Source organism: Rhinoderma darwinii, chromosome 3 (genome assembly GCF_050947455.1).
Source record: "Rhinoderma darwinii isolate aRhiDar2 chromosome 3, aRhiDar2.hap1, whole genome shotgun sequence".
NCBI classification, from domain to species: Eukaryota; Metazoa; Chordata; class Amphibia; order Anura; family Rhinodermatidae; genus Rhinoderma; species Rhinoderma darwinii.
This window is the reverse complement of record NC_134689.1, coordinates 430,135,313-430,153,277: the sequence shown is the minus strand read 5'-3', so window position 1 is coordinate 430,153,277 and position 17,965 is coordinate 430,135,313. Positions and strand designations below refer to the sequence as shown.

General features: G+C 40.4%; 1 protein-coding gene across 1 annotated transcript; it reads right to left on the bottom strand.

Annotated features, from left to right (window-relative positions):
- Positions 1–13,735: 13,735 nt before the first annotated feature.
- Positions 13,736–16,042, bottom strand: LOC142750781 (olfactory receptor 1500-like). Its single transcript, XM_075859757.1, has 2 exons — positions 16,028–16,042; positions 13,736–14,662 (listed from the first exon to the last, which is right to left on the bottom strand). Exons 1-2 carry the CDS (start codon positions 16,040–16,042, stop codon positions 13,736–13,738), a joined length of 942 nt encoding a protein of 313 aa, XP_075715872.1.
- Positions 16,043–17,965: the final 1,923 nt, after the last annotated feature.

Here is a 17,965-nt window from a genome sequence, read left to right as displayed (position 1 = left end):
GTTATCAAGAAACTAATTTTTAGGGACCAAGAAGGGGGGCACCCAGTACTTCTGGAAGTGGAGCAACACTTTCCAGGAGAAGTTCCCCAAACTGGCAAGAAAGGAAAAAGTCAAAAAAGGTACAAAGTCTGCTATAAGAGGGTGATAAGGAAGGACACAATATATCAATGTGACACGTGTACCGAAAAACTAAGGCTCCATATGAGACTGCTTCAAAATGTATCATACATCCCTTAATTTTTAATTAACCCCAGTTTTACTTACCCTGATGTACTCCGCACAGCTTATCCCCCCTCGTCTTTCCCTTCTGAGCCCTGCTGCATGCCTAGGCAGCTGATAACAGCCACATGGAGGGTATTGCTGTACCCGTGAGAACCCACATTACAGTTTATGGGGTGTATGTCTCCGGTCAAAATGCTCACTACACCTCTAGATTAATGCTTCAAGGGTGTAATTTTTAAAACGGTGTCACTGCTTGGGGATTTCAACTGTACTGGTACCTCAGGGGCTTCTGCATACATGACTTCGCACCAAAAAATCCACAGTAGGCCAAATGGTGGTCCTTTCCTTCTGAGCCCTCCCATGGGCCCAAACGGCAGTTTATCACCACAAATGGGGTACTGCCGCACTCAGGACAAATTGGGCAACAGAATGGGGTATTTTATTTCTTGTGAAAATAAGAAATTTTTAGCCAAAACTACATATTATTGGAAAAAAATAATTTTGTTTTAATTCCCAGCCCAATTCAAATACACTACCTTTCAAAAGTTTAGGGTCACTTAGAAATTTCCTTATTTTTGAAAGCACATGAAGGTAGTAAAAAAGGAGGATCCTATAGGGCGCTGCTGCATGGATGTAGTAGAAAGTCAATGATAATAGGAAATGTATAACAATTATTTATTGAACATTAGGTGGCTACGCGTTTCAACACTGAACTAGTGTCTTCCTCAGGCCTTATTTTTGAAAGAAACTCCATCTGTCAAGCATGGTGGAGGTAATGTGATGTGATGGGGTTGCTTTGGTGCTGGTAAAGTGGGAGATTTGTACAAGGTAAAAGGGATTTTGAATAAGGAAGGCTATCACTCCATTTTGCAACGCCATGCCATACCCTGTGGACAGCGCTTGATTGGAGCCAATTTCATCCTACAACAGGACAATGACCCAAAGCACACCTCCAAATTATGCAAGAACTATTTAGGGAAGAAGCAGGCAGCTGGTATTCTATTTGTAATGGAGTGGCCAGCGCAGTCACCAGATCTAAACCCCATAGAGCTGTTGTGGGAGCAGCTTGACCGTATGGTACGCAAGAAGTGCCCATCAAGCCAACCCAACTTGTGGGAGGGGCTTCTGGAAGCATGGGGTGACATTTCTCCCGATTACCTCAGCAAATTAACAGCTAGAATGCCAAAGGTCTGCAATGCTGTAATTGCTGCAAATTGAGCATTCTTTGACGATAGCAAAGTTTGAAGTAGAAATTTATTATTTCAAATAAAAATCATAATTTCTAACCTTGTCAATGTCTTGACTATATTTTCTAGTCATTTTGCAACTCATTTGATAAATAGAAGTGTGAGTTTTCATGGAAAACACAAAATTGTCTGGGTGACCCCAAACTTTTGAACGGTAGTGTAAGTTCTGTGAAAAAACTGTGAGGTCAAAATGGTTACAACACCCATAAATGAATTCCTTGAGGGGTGCAGTTTCCAAAATTGGGTCACTTCTGGTGGGTTTCCATTGCTTTGATACCTCTGGGGCTCTGCAAATGTGACATGGCACCCGAAAGCCAATCCAGCAAAATCTGGACTCCAAAGAACAAATAGCGCTCCTTTCTTTCTGAGCCCTCCCATGGGCCCAAACGGCAGTTTATCACCACAAATGGGGTACTGCCGCACTCAGGACAAATTGGGCAAAAGAATGTGGGGTTTTTTTCTTGTGAAAATAAGAAATTTTCAGCCAAAACTACATATTATTGGAAAAAAATAATTTTGTTTTAATTCCCAGCCCAATTCAAATAAGTTCTGTGAAAAAACTGTGGGGTCAAAATGGTCACAACACCCATAAATGAATTCCTTGAGGGGTATAGTTTCCAAAATGGGGTCATTTCTGGTGGGTTTCCATTGCTTTGATACCTCTGGGGCTCTGCAAATGTGACATGGAACCCGAAAGCCAATCCAGCAAAATCTGGACTCCAAAGAAGAAATAGCGCTCCTTTCTTTCTGAGCCCTCCCATGGGTCCAAACGGCAGTTTATCACCACAAATGGGGTATTGCTGCTTTCAGGACAAATTGGGCAACAAAATGTAGTGTTTTATTTCTTGTGAAAATAAGAAATTTTGAGCTAAAACTACATATTATTGGAAAAAATTATTTTTTTTAAATTCCCAGCCCAATTAAATAAGTTCTGTGAAGAAACTATGGGGTCTAAATAGTCACATTACCCATAAATGAATTGTTTGAAGGGTGTAGTTTCCAAAATTGGGTCACTTCTGGTGGGTTTCCATTGCTTTGATACCTCTGGGGCTCTGCAAATGCGACATGGCACCCGAAAACCAATCCAGCAAAATCTGGACTCCCATGGGCCCAAACGGCAGTTTATCACCACAAATGGGGTATTGTCGCACTCAGGACAATTTGGGCAACAAAATGGGGTATTTTGTTCCCTGTGAAAATAGGAAATTTTTACAAAACCAAAGCAAATGTGCCGGAGGCACATTGAAGACCAATTTCCCAACTGCTAACTGATATAATTAAAAAGTAACTTTTATTATTTCATTTAAAGATGTCCATAGGGACAGAAAAGTAAACACGAACAGTTAAAAATTGTAGCCAATATTGCTTTAGCACACGCTCTATTTTTTCTCTAGCTGCATGTATTGCCAGACAGAGTATGGAGTGTACAGATTGCAGGGTGTCAGTCCGGCAGCTGCAGACTGCCGGGCTATATTAGATGCCGAGTAAGGTGCGTGCTAGGAATGCTAGTCAAGCCTGGCTAATTAAAACAGTAAGTATAGCCCCCCCCGACATGTTTCGCTGTCAACACAGCGTCCTCAGGGGATCAAAACGGGGCTAGTCATCCCCTGAGGACGCTGTGTTGACAGCAAAACATGTCGGGGGGGCTATACTTATCCCGCTACGTACAGCGTAGCGGGATAGCAGCTGGCCAAAGAGGTACAATGCAATGTCTAGTTCAGAAAGGGTACCTGAGGCAATGTAGACAGTAGCGGTAGATTCAGGCTAAGATGAGACTCTGACAGTAGACAGACACCCGGCGGGGTGCGACACAACACGACTCCAACTCTAGGCTAATTGCAGTATTCTGCAACTGTGCGCGTACTGGCCCTTAAGGTCGTGCACGCGCGCCCTGCAGGAGGCAGTATCCGGACCAGGAAGTGAGTGCCGGCATCTCTCAGCAGGGAGATACCGCCGGGAACTCAATCGTCCATGGCCACGGGCATCAGAAGGTAAGTCAGGATGACGGTCTGCGGCCATAGATGTTACAGTATACCCCCTCTTATGTCCCCTCTTCTTAGGGCCAGAGCGGGAGAGAAACCTCTACATGAGGACAGGAGCATTGATGTTCTCCTCTGGCTCCCAAGACCTCTCCTCTGGACCAAATCCTCTCCAATCCACCAAATAAAACGTCCTTCCTCCTACTTTCTTGGTGGCCAGGATCTCCCTCACCTCAAATGTTCATGACGAGCCGCCAGGAGCCACTGCGGCACTAGGAGTTCTGGAGTAGCGGTTCAGGACCACAGGCTTTAGCAGGGAGACATGGAAGGAGTTTGGGATCTTGAGGTTGGGAGGCAGCCGAAGCTTGTAAGAGACAGGATTTATCTGCAGCAGAATCTCGAAGGGTCCGAGGAACCTGGGAGCAAATTTGCAAGATGGCACCTTAAGCCAGATATTCTTGGAAGACAGCTAGTCTTCTAGTGTCCGCCGTTTTCTTCATGCAGTCGACTGCCAGCAGAATAGAAGATCGGGTCTGCTGCCATGTCTGCAGAAAGTGTCTGAAGGTAGAGTCAGCTGCAGGCACCTGGGACATATTTGAAACAGGAAGAGGTATTCATGGATTTTGGCCATAGGCAATGAACAATGGGTTGGAGGTGGTGAACTCACTAGTATGGTTGTTATAAGAGAACTCAGCCCAAGGAAGCAGCTGCACCCAGTCGTCATGCTGCCTGGAGATAAAGTGCCGCTGATAGTTGTCCATAATCTGGTTAACCCTCTCGACTTGACCATTGGACTGAGGATGGTAGGCCGAGGAGTAGTCCAACTTTACACCGAGTAGACCGCAGAGTGCTCTCCAGAACTTAGAGGTGAACTGGACCCCTCGATCCGAGACAATAATCAGAGGCAAGTCGTGCAGACGGAAGATGTGTTAGACGAAGAGGCCGGCCAGTCGGGAAGCAGAAGGCAGACCAGTCAGTGGAGCAAAATGAGCCATCTTGTAAAATTGATCCACCACCACCCAGACGACACTGCATCCAGCAGAGAGAGGCAGATCTGTGACAAAGTCAGGAAGTGAGTGCCGGCGTCTCTCAGGAGGGAGATGCCGCTGAGAACTCACTGGTCCATGGCCGCGGCAGTCAGAGGGTAAGTCCGCGGCCATAGACGTTACACCTTTCCCCTGTCTAAGATCATCAGCGTCCTAATCTCCGTATATATTGTATATTATTACTATCCTGCCTTATCTAGGCCTCCAGCAGTACAAAGGAGCTGCCACTAAATCCCCTGCTCTGCTGACTCTGTTCCAGTCTACACAGTTAAGGTAACAAGTGAGATGCAGAAAACAGGAAATATCAGCTTGTTGTATGTACACATGTTGCATTTACATTAAAGATTTTTTTATAGCAGTACTTTAAGGTGTGGCAGGAAAATATTTATAAAAAATGCACAGAAATAAGGCAAAATGCTACAAAAACTATAAATGTGGACATATTACAAGCTACAGAGAGCTACACCTATACACAGAGAAATACATTTATTTATAAAATATAACATTAAACAATTCATCTCGATAATTTGTTCTTTTTTCTTAGTTTGTTCTTTGAACTTTTGGTAATCACCTCAGAGACCGGCATTGAGCTCGGCAGGAGACTGATTTATTTTTATTTTTTTCTGCAGGTTTAATTCACCAGATTATAAAAGGCCAAACATCAGTCATTGCATTTTCTACAGCAACAATTTCCTTCATTGAAGAGTCGGTTTTATTTTATTTTTCCTTTTGAGAACATGAACCTTGTAAGTATCAACTTCTGAGATGACGGGATTGGTTAGTTCCTTTTTAAAAAATCAATCCACTTCATTCTAATAAAATAATTTACAAGTGTTGTCCCTCTCTCCTTTTCCATTTTCTTGGCAGTTTTTTTAGTCTATAAATGTAAAATGTCAAATTGTATATAAGGTTCACGCTGAAGACGTCTTCCAGGGACCAGTGGAATGGTTCACAATACTCTTGGTTTATTTTTCAGACTTCCTAATATTTGTTGTATTGTAATCCTGATTGATGTTTATTCTTAAATGTTTTTTTCAAGTTTAGAAATTAAGATTTGTTTTTTTATTTTTGTAATCGGAGACAGCGCATGTGTTGTGTCTGTTATTCACTTGAACGGGGCAACACAAAATGTAACACCCTATTTTCTAATCTCAGACAATCTTTTTGCATAAATTTAATGTTTTCTAATTATAAAACAATATATCATCTAAAGCAGATCTTAGTGCTGTGAATTTTGTCTTTGTCAATTTGCTAGAAAAATCCAAATATCAAGTACAATTGTTGTTGTTGTTGTTGTTGTTGTTGTTGTTGTTAAGACCACTGTTTCTAAGATAAATTCAGGAGGAAATTGACACATGATGTTTTCTAGAAAGATTTTTGAAAGGAAATTCTTAGTGGTATTGAATTATTTTATAGCACAATTTTATTGGACTTAATATAGGAAATATAAATGACAGATACAAGTCAGTAAACTATTATACATAGCAAAACAGATTGAAGTTTTAATTATTTTAAATAAATTATATAAAAACTTAGCTATTAAAATAGAAATGCTTCTACTTATATTGTTTTTTTCCTAGTGCTTATTCCTTAAGGGGGTGCTCTCACTGTCACTTTCATGCTATGCTTTTAATACTATAGGTACAACACAGCCTTGGGGGTACAGCACTTTCGTTAACATTATTCAAGCAGTTATGACTTGGCTTAGAAACACTGATCTAGTTTTACAAATGCCGAGTATTGTACCTAATTTTTCTAGATGTAGACTTCAATAGTCAATTGTTGTCTCTCCGTAGTGGTGACAGTATTGGTTATAATCTGTGAATAAGATTATTTCTCTGTCGCAGAGCTGCCTCTCTACTCACAGAGCATGTTTGGATGACTGATGAGCTCAGTGTTACAAGAAGCCGTCATTCCTCAACACTTTCGAGATTCTGGACTGTTTCGCACAAGCCTAAATTTTTTAGCTTGATATAGCCGACATAAGTATTCCCGCTGGTGATGCCATGACTGGATGTTCTAAATGTTTACTTCTAGTAACAGTGTACAGAAAATATATTGGATATAGAAGTAGATTTCTTTGTTAAAACATCTCTTCTTTTTCCAGACTTTTTCGGTCTTCCTGCTGTCCTCTGTTCTTCAAAAACATCCACAGAAACTTTTTGAAATTTTTATATACGTATTATATAAGTATTTCCAGCAACACGTCGTAATTATCACTCTCTTAACATTCACATAATAAGGAACATGAGATGTCAGGGCTCCCCTTAGACTGTTTTCTGAAAGCACAACTGATAATGTTGTTTCAGCTGTCGCGGTATGAATAAAAAAGGTCAGGCTGCAGGAGGTGCACCTTGGATTATTCATTTGTCACTGCCTAATTTTGACATTACATTTTCATACAGCGCATATTCCTGCAGTCGCTCTCTTATTTATAATATGTCTCCGGCTCTTCTTTCAATATGTCTATCCTGCGGCTCAAACACAACCTTACACATAGATTTAGGGGTGCACCATCCATAAGCCAAGGTAAGGACCTCCGGCAGCATAATTACCTGATTGTAAGAGGGCAGAGTTTTGCCAGATATATAGTCCATCTGTGAACCTATCCTATTTCTAAGGCCTAATTTACACAAGATTGTCTGATTTGCATCCACACGAAATGGGCCATTTTTTATGCATATGACTATCCATGTGGTTTCCGTGTGGTGTCATCTGTTTTTCTCCACCATGTTTCCCCTCTGCAAGCACTTGATGGGTTCACTTTTCTTTTTTCCTCTGCATTTCTTTAGAAACTGATGTCTGAAAAACGGGCGGCACACAGATGTCTTCAGTGTCCTGTCCGTTATTTTTTCATGCACTTTTACACTTTAATGGTCGAGTCTGGTCTGCAGGGAATTTCTTGCAATCAATGCCTGCTCTGTGAATAAACATTGAGGTGTTAATAGCCTCATTGAATTGCATGGGTCTGTGTGCTGTCCAGTGTAGAAACGGACAGAACACTGACAAGAAACACACTCTTGTGTATAAGGCCGATGTTGGGGATGGTGGGCACTCTGTCCTTTTTTTGCCATAGGCTTTAACACTTTCAATGAGTAAATGTTCTCTGTCTATATATATTATTATGCACAGTATACCGGATATTATATACTGCCATGTAGACATATGTCAGTACATTATGGTTTAAAAATTCCCTAATGGGACTAAAACAAAATACTCAATATTTATACAATACAATTAAACATGAAAAACAATAAACTATTCACAAACCAGTACATAATGTATACAAACCTGGTGTCATCATAACCATAACACATTATTAATGGTAATCTGTGCTTATTTTTTACTCCATAAGGACTATAAATAAATAATTGTAAATATCTACATTTATTAATGTTTTGGTTTTAATCAATATCCGTGTTTTATTGAAAATGTCTAATTTGTATAGGGAATGGAAGAGAACAACATAACCTCAGTTCTTCTCCTTGGGTTCCCAGGACTACATAGCTTCAGAATTTTGTTTTTTATTCTAATTCTTATGATTTACTGTGTGACAATCATTGGGAACCTCTTGGTCATCACCCTGGTGTCCTACAGCAAGAACCTCCACTGCCCCATGTACTTCTTCCTGACACAACTCACCTTGTCAGACATCATCCTGTCCTCAAATATTGTCCCGAACATGCTTCATGGTGTCCTGAACAATGGATCTTCTATGTCTCTTCCTGAATGTTTTACACAGTTTCTTTTCTTTGGTTCTTGTGATGGCTTGGAATGTCTTCTATTGACCGTCATGTCTTATGACAGATATTTGGCCATATGTCGTCCACTACATTATAATTATTTGATGACTCCTCTGGTTTGCCTCATGTCTGTTCTTTTATCTTGGCTCATTGGTTTTTCTTTAACATTAATTGAAACAATCAAAATCTCCATGATTCATTTCTGCAGGTCAAACGTCATTGATCATTTTTTTTGTGACTTTGATCCTATATTAGATCTATCTTGTTCTAATATATTGAGATTTAAGATATTTGTTGTAGTCATGGGCTTCTTTGTAATTGTTTGTCCATTCTTGATCATTTTTATTTCTTATGCTTATATGGTCCATACAGTCCTCAAGATACAGTCCATCACTGGAAGACAAAAAGCCTTCTCCACCTGCGGTTCCCACCTGACCGTGGTATCAATATTTTATGGGGCCCTAGTTTCAATTTATATGACCCCAAGAAAGGGAAAATCTGTTACTTTACATAAGACTCTGTCTCTCATGTACACTGTGGTGACTCCACTAACTAACCCTGTGATATACTGCTTGAGAAATAAAGACATCAAGGAAGCCTTCAGGAAGATATTTTTTTGATGTTTTTTTATGTTAAATACGATTCTAATAGTAAGTCCTTCAGTACAAATATGGGGAATGTAGAAAGTTAATGATATTTATGGGATAAAAATAGGGACCTCTTGATTATGGTGTAAAACTACAGAACATTTCTTAGTTAAAAAAAGGAAACAAAAATCTAATTCTTTACACTCTGCCGCAAATGGCATCTGTATCATTTTCAGTCCCAGGTAGACATAAGCAAATTGGTGAAAATTTGCTTTATCGTCATTTACTGAATTGGACATTTCCTATTACCAGGGGCGCCACCCAATCAGTTGACTAATCCACTTCCTCCTCTAAATCTCCTGTGACACTAACATGCTTCGCTCTATTGCAGTCCAAAAAATAAATATGTTCTAATCCAGCATACAAGAGTTGCAGCAGATAAACAAGATAAACATTGAACTAAAGAGCAGATTTTCCTTCCTATTATAAACCATGAGTACAGTGTTCCTTGGGTTAGGCTTTCCACACTATCCTTGTGTGGATTCCCAGGCTCTGATCCTCTCTGCACTAACTGCAGAGTTTGTATGTCTCAGTAACTAGCCCAGTAGCTTCATCTGTCCTGATTTGTGCTATGGAAAAACCATGATAGACAATATAAGTCTGTTAAGGTCAATCTAGTGCTGGCCAACAATGGTGGTTGGGAATGCGCCATATATACGAATAACAAACAAGCCAGGGAGCTGATCTGAGGATATCCCTGTGGATGGCTTCCCTGTTTTCAGGCTCTGTCCCCCCCCTCACAACAATCCTCCTCCAATTCCCCAACTGCAATATGATTATTTTTGGTCCCATGCAGCAAACATCTTTTCCATGTGTGTTACCAAGAGAAGCGCAGACCCACCCCATGAGCCTTTATATAGTAGCAAGTGGCCCACTTAATGTTCTTTCTGCTCTTCATAGGGGTGGGTCATGTTTTTACAGGGTTTTGGTACGTCACAACATCTGTAATAATAACATGGTCTCGGCAAACCAGCTATAGAAATTTGACTCTCCAAAGCCGATGTGCCTCCCCCCCACATTCATTATAAGCTTGTGGCATATACCACACATGTACAATAGGCATCTGAACTGAATTTTTTTCCAACAAATGTCTTAAAAACATCTTTAATATTTTATTTAATAGATATATCTAGAAAGGTTTAAATTTGTTAAAAAGATGTAAGAGGGGTAAACATATAAACCTCCTTAATTAATTGTTTTGCCTCAATGGTTTGACTATCTGATCAACTGCTCAGTTGTTTGAGCAGAATTACTTTATTATTTTATTGTTATTGCCTTGTCTATAATGTAAGTACTCTTTATATATGTAGGATGTGTAGATGTGATATTGTGTTGTGTGCTGATTGTGCACCTCTGGGTCCTGGGTTATTGGAACTGTCATCCTTGGTACTTAGCGGCGCTACCATGCCCTGCCCTGTCTCGATGAAGCTGGCAGCCAGAATGGTCGGTTTCTCAGCTGTTAGCTACAGAAGGCAGTGCCGGTGCCAGCGCGGGCCCAAAATAAGGGCCTGATAATATTGTGAGCGTGTGCTTGTGATGCTGGTGCACTGCACTATTACACTGATAGGAGGGACAGTGAGGAGCTAATTGAAGGTCATGTTTTGGTGCCAACAAGCTAAGTGCGGATAGTCCATGTGTGATAACAAGCAGACCTGCGTTTGGGGGTGTAAAGTGTAAAATCTGGGGCTTGACCCTCAGAGGTGCATTGGCAAGCTGGAAGCCTGAGTAGTCCTCCAGGAAACATCAGTTGACTGGAGCCCCAACAACTTTTTCATTGGAAGGGAAGCAGTGGGCCGGAGGCCGTAGTGTGTGACATCGGGCCTGTGGAGACATTGCATAGTAGGTCGTCTAGTATGCCTTTAGGGGACCCATTAGAAGAAAGTTGTCACCTAGATATCTCTAAACAAGGCCTGAGAATGTCACGTACAGCAGACGGCGAGTTGACCTAGCAACTTGATGACGCTTGGGAGTAGTGGGCTAGAATAGTCGAGCTGCAGAAGATAGCTTGCAGAACTCTGTGTGGGCTCTCACCTAAGCATTGTGGGCTTAGTATTCTGCCAGCCTGGTGAGGGTTCCATGCTGGGGAGTCTACTGAAGCGGCGATAGATGACAAGACGAAGGAGGGAGCCAAGCCGGGGTGAGTTGTGCCAGACTTACCTTGGGGAGGCTCCAACTGAGTAAAGGAGGGGTTGAGTGGGATAACAGCCTGGGAGGAACTAGTGATCAGTGAGTTACTAGCAACATAATTATCTATAGCAAAGGTGAAATAAATTTAAAATAAATAAAAATAAAATGTAATTTGAGTGTTCTGTATAAACACCATTTCAGGTCATTTTTCACCTGGGGCATGTGCACGGAGCCCTGTCATATAAGAAATGTAGTGTAACTCCAGCCTCCTGCACATTCAGCACCCAAATATTTTTATTTTTATTTATTTATTATTTTTATCTGTCACATAAGCTGAGAACACAGTCAAATACATAATTATTCTCAATTGTGGGTTCAAATAACACAATATTCCATTTCCCAAATCTCTCAGAATTTCGTTGCTCGCTCAGTGTCTGCTCAGAGATACTGAATCCGTTGCTGTAGGTAGAGTTTAATAATCTGATATATAGTAGACTTCAGGCCCTTTCATACGGGCCAATGATCGGGCAAGTGAGCGTTCACAGAACCCTCCTTCCCAATAATTGCCGTGTATAAACAGGGCAACGATCAGCCAATAAACGAACAAACGCTTGTTCATCGGCTGATTGTATCATTTATGCAGCAGGAAATATTATCGCTGTCGGCAGCACATCTCCCTGTGTAAACAACGATGTGCTACCAACATGATAGAAATGTATGGGCACGAGTGATCGTAGTAATGAGCGCTCATCCCCATACATAGCTCCTTGTAAAAGGAGCAAACGAGCGCTGATCAACGAGCTGTCTCATTGACTGGAGGTCGTTTACACGGCCCACGTCGCGCCATCTAAGAAGACTCTAAATGTCCCCCTGAATGATTATCTAACATGATAGCATCGTATCCATCAATCAGCAGTAGAAACACTAGATAGAACAGGCATTGAACAACATTCATATTGAACGTTCACATTCTGAATTGTACCAGGGACATTTTGTGAATATTAATATATGGCGGACAGGTCATCTACTGAACGGGCTAAAGCAGGATCTGATTTCACCTCTTTTTTGGTGACAAAATGGTGGATGGATTTGAAATTCTAGCAAATTATACATTTTCCAGTCCTGCTATTTAACTGATTAACACATTTGGTGGAGCCTCTGCTGGGTTATATTTAAGCATCATCCCAATAGCGCAAGATTAATTACACATTTATGGCATGTTCAGACGTGGCGTATTTGATGCAGATTTGTAGTGTGGACTGCGCAGCGCAAATCCGCAGCAATTGACAGTACATGACAAGTGGGTGGGGTTTTCAAATCCCCATTAACATGTAACAGAAATTTGCACTGAAAGCAGATAATTCTGCAGATTTTCACATTTGCAGCATGCAGAGGCTGTTACGGAGAAGCAGCCGATGAAATGGAAAGGCTGAAACCTCCAGGAATCCGCTGCAATATCTGCCATGTCTAGATGCACCCTCACATATGCAGATTTTTCAGCAGATACGTTGTGTAAATTTGCAGTAAAATCTGCAGCGGAATTTGTCCGCCATGTCTGAACATGCCCACAATAATACAAGGCACAGTAATTATCTTATTCTGCCGGCACAATGGCATGCTCTTCTTTGGCCATCTCGTAATCCTGGTCAGCAGTTGTAAGTGTCACAAACAAGATCCAACTGATGAAATTTAGGAGGCAATCAGACCCCAACCAGGTAGGTGAATTTGTTTTACTAATTGACAGTAGACAGGTAATGTAGGCTGATGAGCACCGATCTGTGAGGGCAATGCCAGGAATCCTCAGTGGGTGACTTTTACAGTTGCCCTTCCATTCTACCACCAGGCTGATCCTTCTGGAGTCTGGAATAAGATATCTCAAGAATGGATGAGGGAGGCGCCTGTAAAATCATGTCCACATCTGCAATAATGTCCAGTAAAGGTATATTTATTCATCAAGCTTCAAGAAAAAACAGCAGCGTTTAAACCCATTGTGTGTAGGGTCTTTCTCAAGCCTGGCTTGAAAAAGACACATACACACAATGAGTCGAAACGTTGCTATTTTGTTCTCGATGTTTGACGAATAAATATACCTTTATAGGACATTATTGGAGTTGTGTGCTGTTTGTCTAACCATTGGTGAGAGGATTGTAGAAGATCGGATGTGGATTGTTAGGTATAGGATGACGTGGCACCATCCCATTACTGGGACCTGTACTGCTTCACTGACTACTCTTTTTTATATCCACATCTGTGTCAGAGGCTCCAAAAAGAGCCTGTTATAAATTCCATCCGACACCTCAGTGGAACCCGACGGACCAAATTGTTACTCACTTGACAGATCTGACACAGTCGTCATAAAGGGAAGCCTTTAATGTTAAATGGAGACTCAAAAACTTAGCATTGTTTTCAAATTTTTAGGTGTTTAAATATCAATGTAATAAGTTTAGTGATAGATAAAACAGTTACATTTCTAGAGGGAATATAAGTGTAGGGTCATGGCTATGGATAATATCCTATCTGCTCCCAAAGATAATTCTCCACTTATTTCATAGTAATATTACTTTCAGCAGTTTAATGACCAAACTACATGAAGGTATTTGTTGTAGAACCTTAGTCAGACACAATTTGTTGTGTTGTCATACAGCTAATGCCAACATAGATAACAGGCATGGACTATTAAAATTGTGCCCGGTATGGATTGAGATTTCAGCTATGTATAGCATGTCAAGTTCTATATTTATGGATCATGTCATACACAGCTTTCTTAATATCTTTATTCCTGAAACTATAAATTATAGGGTTAATCATAGGGGTAAATACAGTGTAAAGCAGTGATAGGACTTTACTAATGGTCAATGATTGTCCTCTACTTGGGACAACATAAACACTGAACAGAGTCCAGTAAAATATGGAGACCACAATGAGGTGGGAGCTACAGGTGGAGAAGGCTTTACTTCTACCAAGACTGGACGGAATCCTCATGATATCGAGAACAATATTAACATAAGAATAAATTATTATTATGGTTGGTATAAAGATAAATGGTATGCCTAGCAGGAAGAGTTCCAATCGTATTATGAAGGTGTCAAAACAGGCAACTTCTAGTAACGGTAGCGGATCACAGAAGAAGTGGTCAATGATATTTTGTCCACAAAATATAAGCATTGATATTGTTATGGTGTTGAGCAAAGTAATTGAGAAGCCAAGTGACCAACAGATCATTGCCAATATTACACAATAGTCACTGGTCATGATAGAAGTGTAACGGAGGGGATTACAGATGGCCACATATCTGTCATAGGACATCACTGTGAGGAGAAAACACTCAAATGCTTCAGAGGCGCAGAAGAAATAAAACTGAGTCATACAACCAGTAAAAGTGATTACTGCCCCGTCATTAGGCAAAATATGAAACATGTTTGGGGCAATATTTGTGGTTAACAAGATGTCACCTATAGATAATTGTGAGATGAAGAAGTACATTGGAGTGTGGAGGTTCTTGCTGGTGGACACCAGGGTGATGATCAGGAGGTTCCCACATATTGTCCCACAGTAAACCACCAGGAGAAGACAGAACAGGATCATTCTAAAATGTTTGCCACCTTGAAATCCTAGGAGGAAAAACTCTGTGACCACAGTCAGTTTGTTCTCCTAGAATACAAAAATAAAGCAAAATGAAGATGATAACACAAACAAGTAACAAATTATCATAAAAAAATACAATGCAAAATGAGAGAGTCCATGATGAGGAGAACACTACATGACCTATTACAAAAAAATCTGCAACTTCCATTCTGTACATATTAAATGCTCAAGACACCAATCTAACAGGTTTAGTACGGGGACGATAATGAAGAAGAAAATAAAAACATAAATAAAAACCTGGATCAACAGCAGATAATGCTCTTTTATGACTTTGTTTTGGCCATAAATAAAAAAATACTCTTATAATAATATACAAATCTATGGCGTGTAAAAACAGGTTAAAAGAGGACGAAAAATTCAAATTCAGTTTATTATTTCTGTGTATTTAATTTGTAAGGCGTCAAGCTAAAATATGCTACATCTACCAAAAATCGACAATTTTTTTTTAGATAAATAAAAAATTCCGGTTCAGCAGTTGTTAATGGTGTATTATATTTTGGACCTCCTCTGTCTCTCAGACTCCATATATCTGCATGTATTTCCCTCGAGAGGCGTTCCCTCGACATAAACTATGTAAAACTTTCTAAAACTGTTACTGTAGACTTGCTGTCTAATATGTCATGTTTTATACTTCGTATAAGGGCTTATTTACACGAACGGGTGTCAAATCGACCGTGTAGAACGGCAGTTTTTCTCAGACGATTTGCATTTGTGTGGGACCTGTTTTCACGGATCCCTCAAAGAACTAAGTTTATTAAGGGATCCAGGAAAACGGGCAAAAATAGGACATGTCCTATTTTTTCATGGCCATTCACATGGTCCATTAAACAAAACAGCCGTGTGAATAACCCCATAGACGTGGATCGATTTTAATGCAGCTGTGTGACGGGGGTTAAAAAACCTAATGATCCCGTTTGTGTGAATAAGGCCTTACAGCAAAAACAAATGTTTATTTCCTGCATCAAGAGGACTAGGGATGTTATTTTTTGATCTTGGTCAGATTAATCAATGATAAAACACTTCATCTGGAAACATTTTTGAGGTTCATTCTTGGTAAAGAGGTCTGAAATCATTGGTCTTAGCAGTGCGTTCATCCTAAGGCTCCATCCGTATTATGGCTGCGCACAACCTCCAAGTATTGGGCCACATTTACTGCCTAAAGCTCAATAATAAGGAGCCTCTGTGCCTCGTATAGACTCTCTACCATGTACATGAAGCCTTGGTGAGTTCTGAGTGGACTCATACTGTCCCCTTCATACATGATATCTCTTCTCCGTTCTTTTATATACAATATGTTTCTAGAAAGATGATATTTATCACAATAACGCTTTACTGTGCATTGTCCCTGCAGGAATCTGTGAGAGTACTTACATCTGGTAACTTCATTCTGCTGCAGGAACCTCATAAAATACAGAGATCACAATTATTTTTATTAGTTTCAGTTCAGTTCTGTTCTCTGAAAAAAGTTCTGGAGGTATCTGATATCCCTGCTAGTCCACATTTCTATTCAGGTTGCGTGGACGGTGTCTGGTCATCTGGCACATGGATATGTAATATAACATGAATCATCAGATGATTGCCTGTATATATATACACCGCATGAAGACAGGGAACTGTGGACTATTACTCTGGGATTTATTTGTGCCATTATCTTATGTGTCTCCTGTGCTTTAATCCATTGTGTAATATAAAACACATAAAGGAAAAAAATAAATAATTATATATATATATAGTCCTTCTCAATGAATTAGAGTATCATCAAAAAGTTTATTTATTTCAGTCATTAATTTCAAAAAGTGAAACTCATATATTATAAAGATTCATTACACACAGAGTGATCTGTTTCCAGCATTTTTTTTCTTTTAATGTTGATGATTATGGGTAACAGTTAATGAAAACCCAAAATTTAGTCTCTCAGAAAATTAGAATATTATATAAGCCAAATTTCAAAATGTATTTTTAATACCAAAATGTTATTACTCCAGTACCCACCGCCACCAGGGGTACCGGGAAGAGCCGGGTACGATCCAGTACCTGACCATCTGTAGTGATGGTCGGTAACTGGGGTTGCTGCAGTCTGGTATTATCAGGCTGGGAAGGCCAGAAACAGCGTCCCTTCCCACCCTCGTAATTCTAGGCTGCTGCTGCTTTATTGTATTTGGCTAGTTAAAAAAATAAAATAAAAAATAATTTTTAAGAACGATGAGGGGTCCGCCCCAATTTTCATAACCAGCCAGATACAAAATAGCAGCAGCAGGCAGCGTTACCAGGGTAGGCAGGGCCACAGTTTTTGGCCTTCCCCAGCCTAATTCTACCAGCCTGCGGCCACCCCGGTGCCTGACCGTCACTACAGAAGGTCGGGTACTGGTTCGTACCTGGCTCTTCCCAGTACCCCTGGTGGCGGTAGGTACCAGGGTAATAATGGGGGGGGTTAGTGTTAGCCTCTGCACTTGCTGCCCCGCCTTAGTAATGGAGGTTGCCAATCAGCCAGCGGCCATTATAAGGCGGTAATAATAAAGTTTAAAACAATATAAGGACATAGAAAAAATATTTTATTGAAATAAAAAAACACAACCCCCGTTAACCATTTTAATGAGAATTAAAAAAACGCTGTCATTGAAGTAGTCCTCGTATCCGAAGTAGTCCAACAACCAAACTTGTAAACAAAACACAAACACACAAAAATAATTAGTAACACATAAAGAAGCAAAACAATTATTATTCTTACCTTTTCTGGTTCCAGCGCTGGAGCCGCAATGTAAGCGAGCTGGGCCCTATATCTAATCCAATCATGTGTGATACTGTCTGCTGAGCCCTATATCTAATCAAATCATATGTGATACTGTCAGCTGAGTGTCACGAAGGGTCTGTGGACCCACTGGGCCGTACCGCCTTGGCGGTAAGGCAGCTGGCCAACAGGGAGCAGGTGACTGTCTATAGTTCTATAGGTAACCCTACAACAAACCTCAAAGCAAGGTACAACGGAACAGGGGAGGAACCCCAAGCAAACTAGGAAACAACCTATGAGCGCACAAGCGCAAGGGACATAACATCCCAATATAGTATGAAAATAAATACCATGGATAATAAGAAAATATATAACTTTATTAATGTATAACAATACATGGTATAACAATATCAGATATATTAAAAAATGTATGGCGGATCACATATCAAAAGGAATAACAGTACGGTAAAGATGACAACATACCATAAGGAACACAAGAGAAAAACCAACCTCAAAGACACATCCCAATGCTAACATACCAAAGGCAAAGGTAGAAAAAAATATCAAACAAGAAGAAGCAA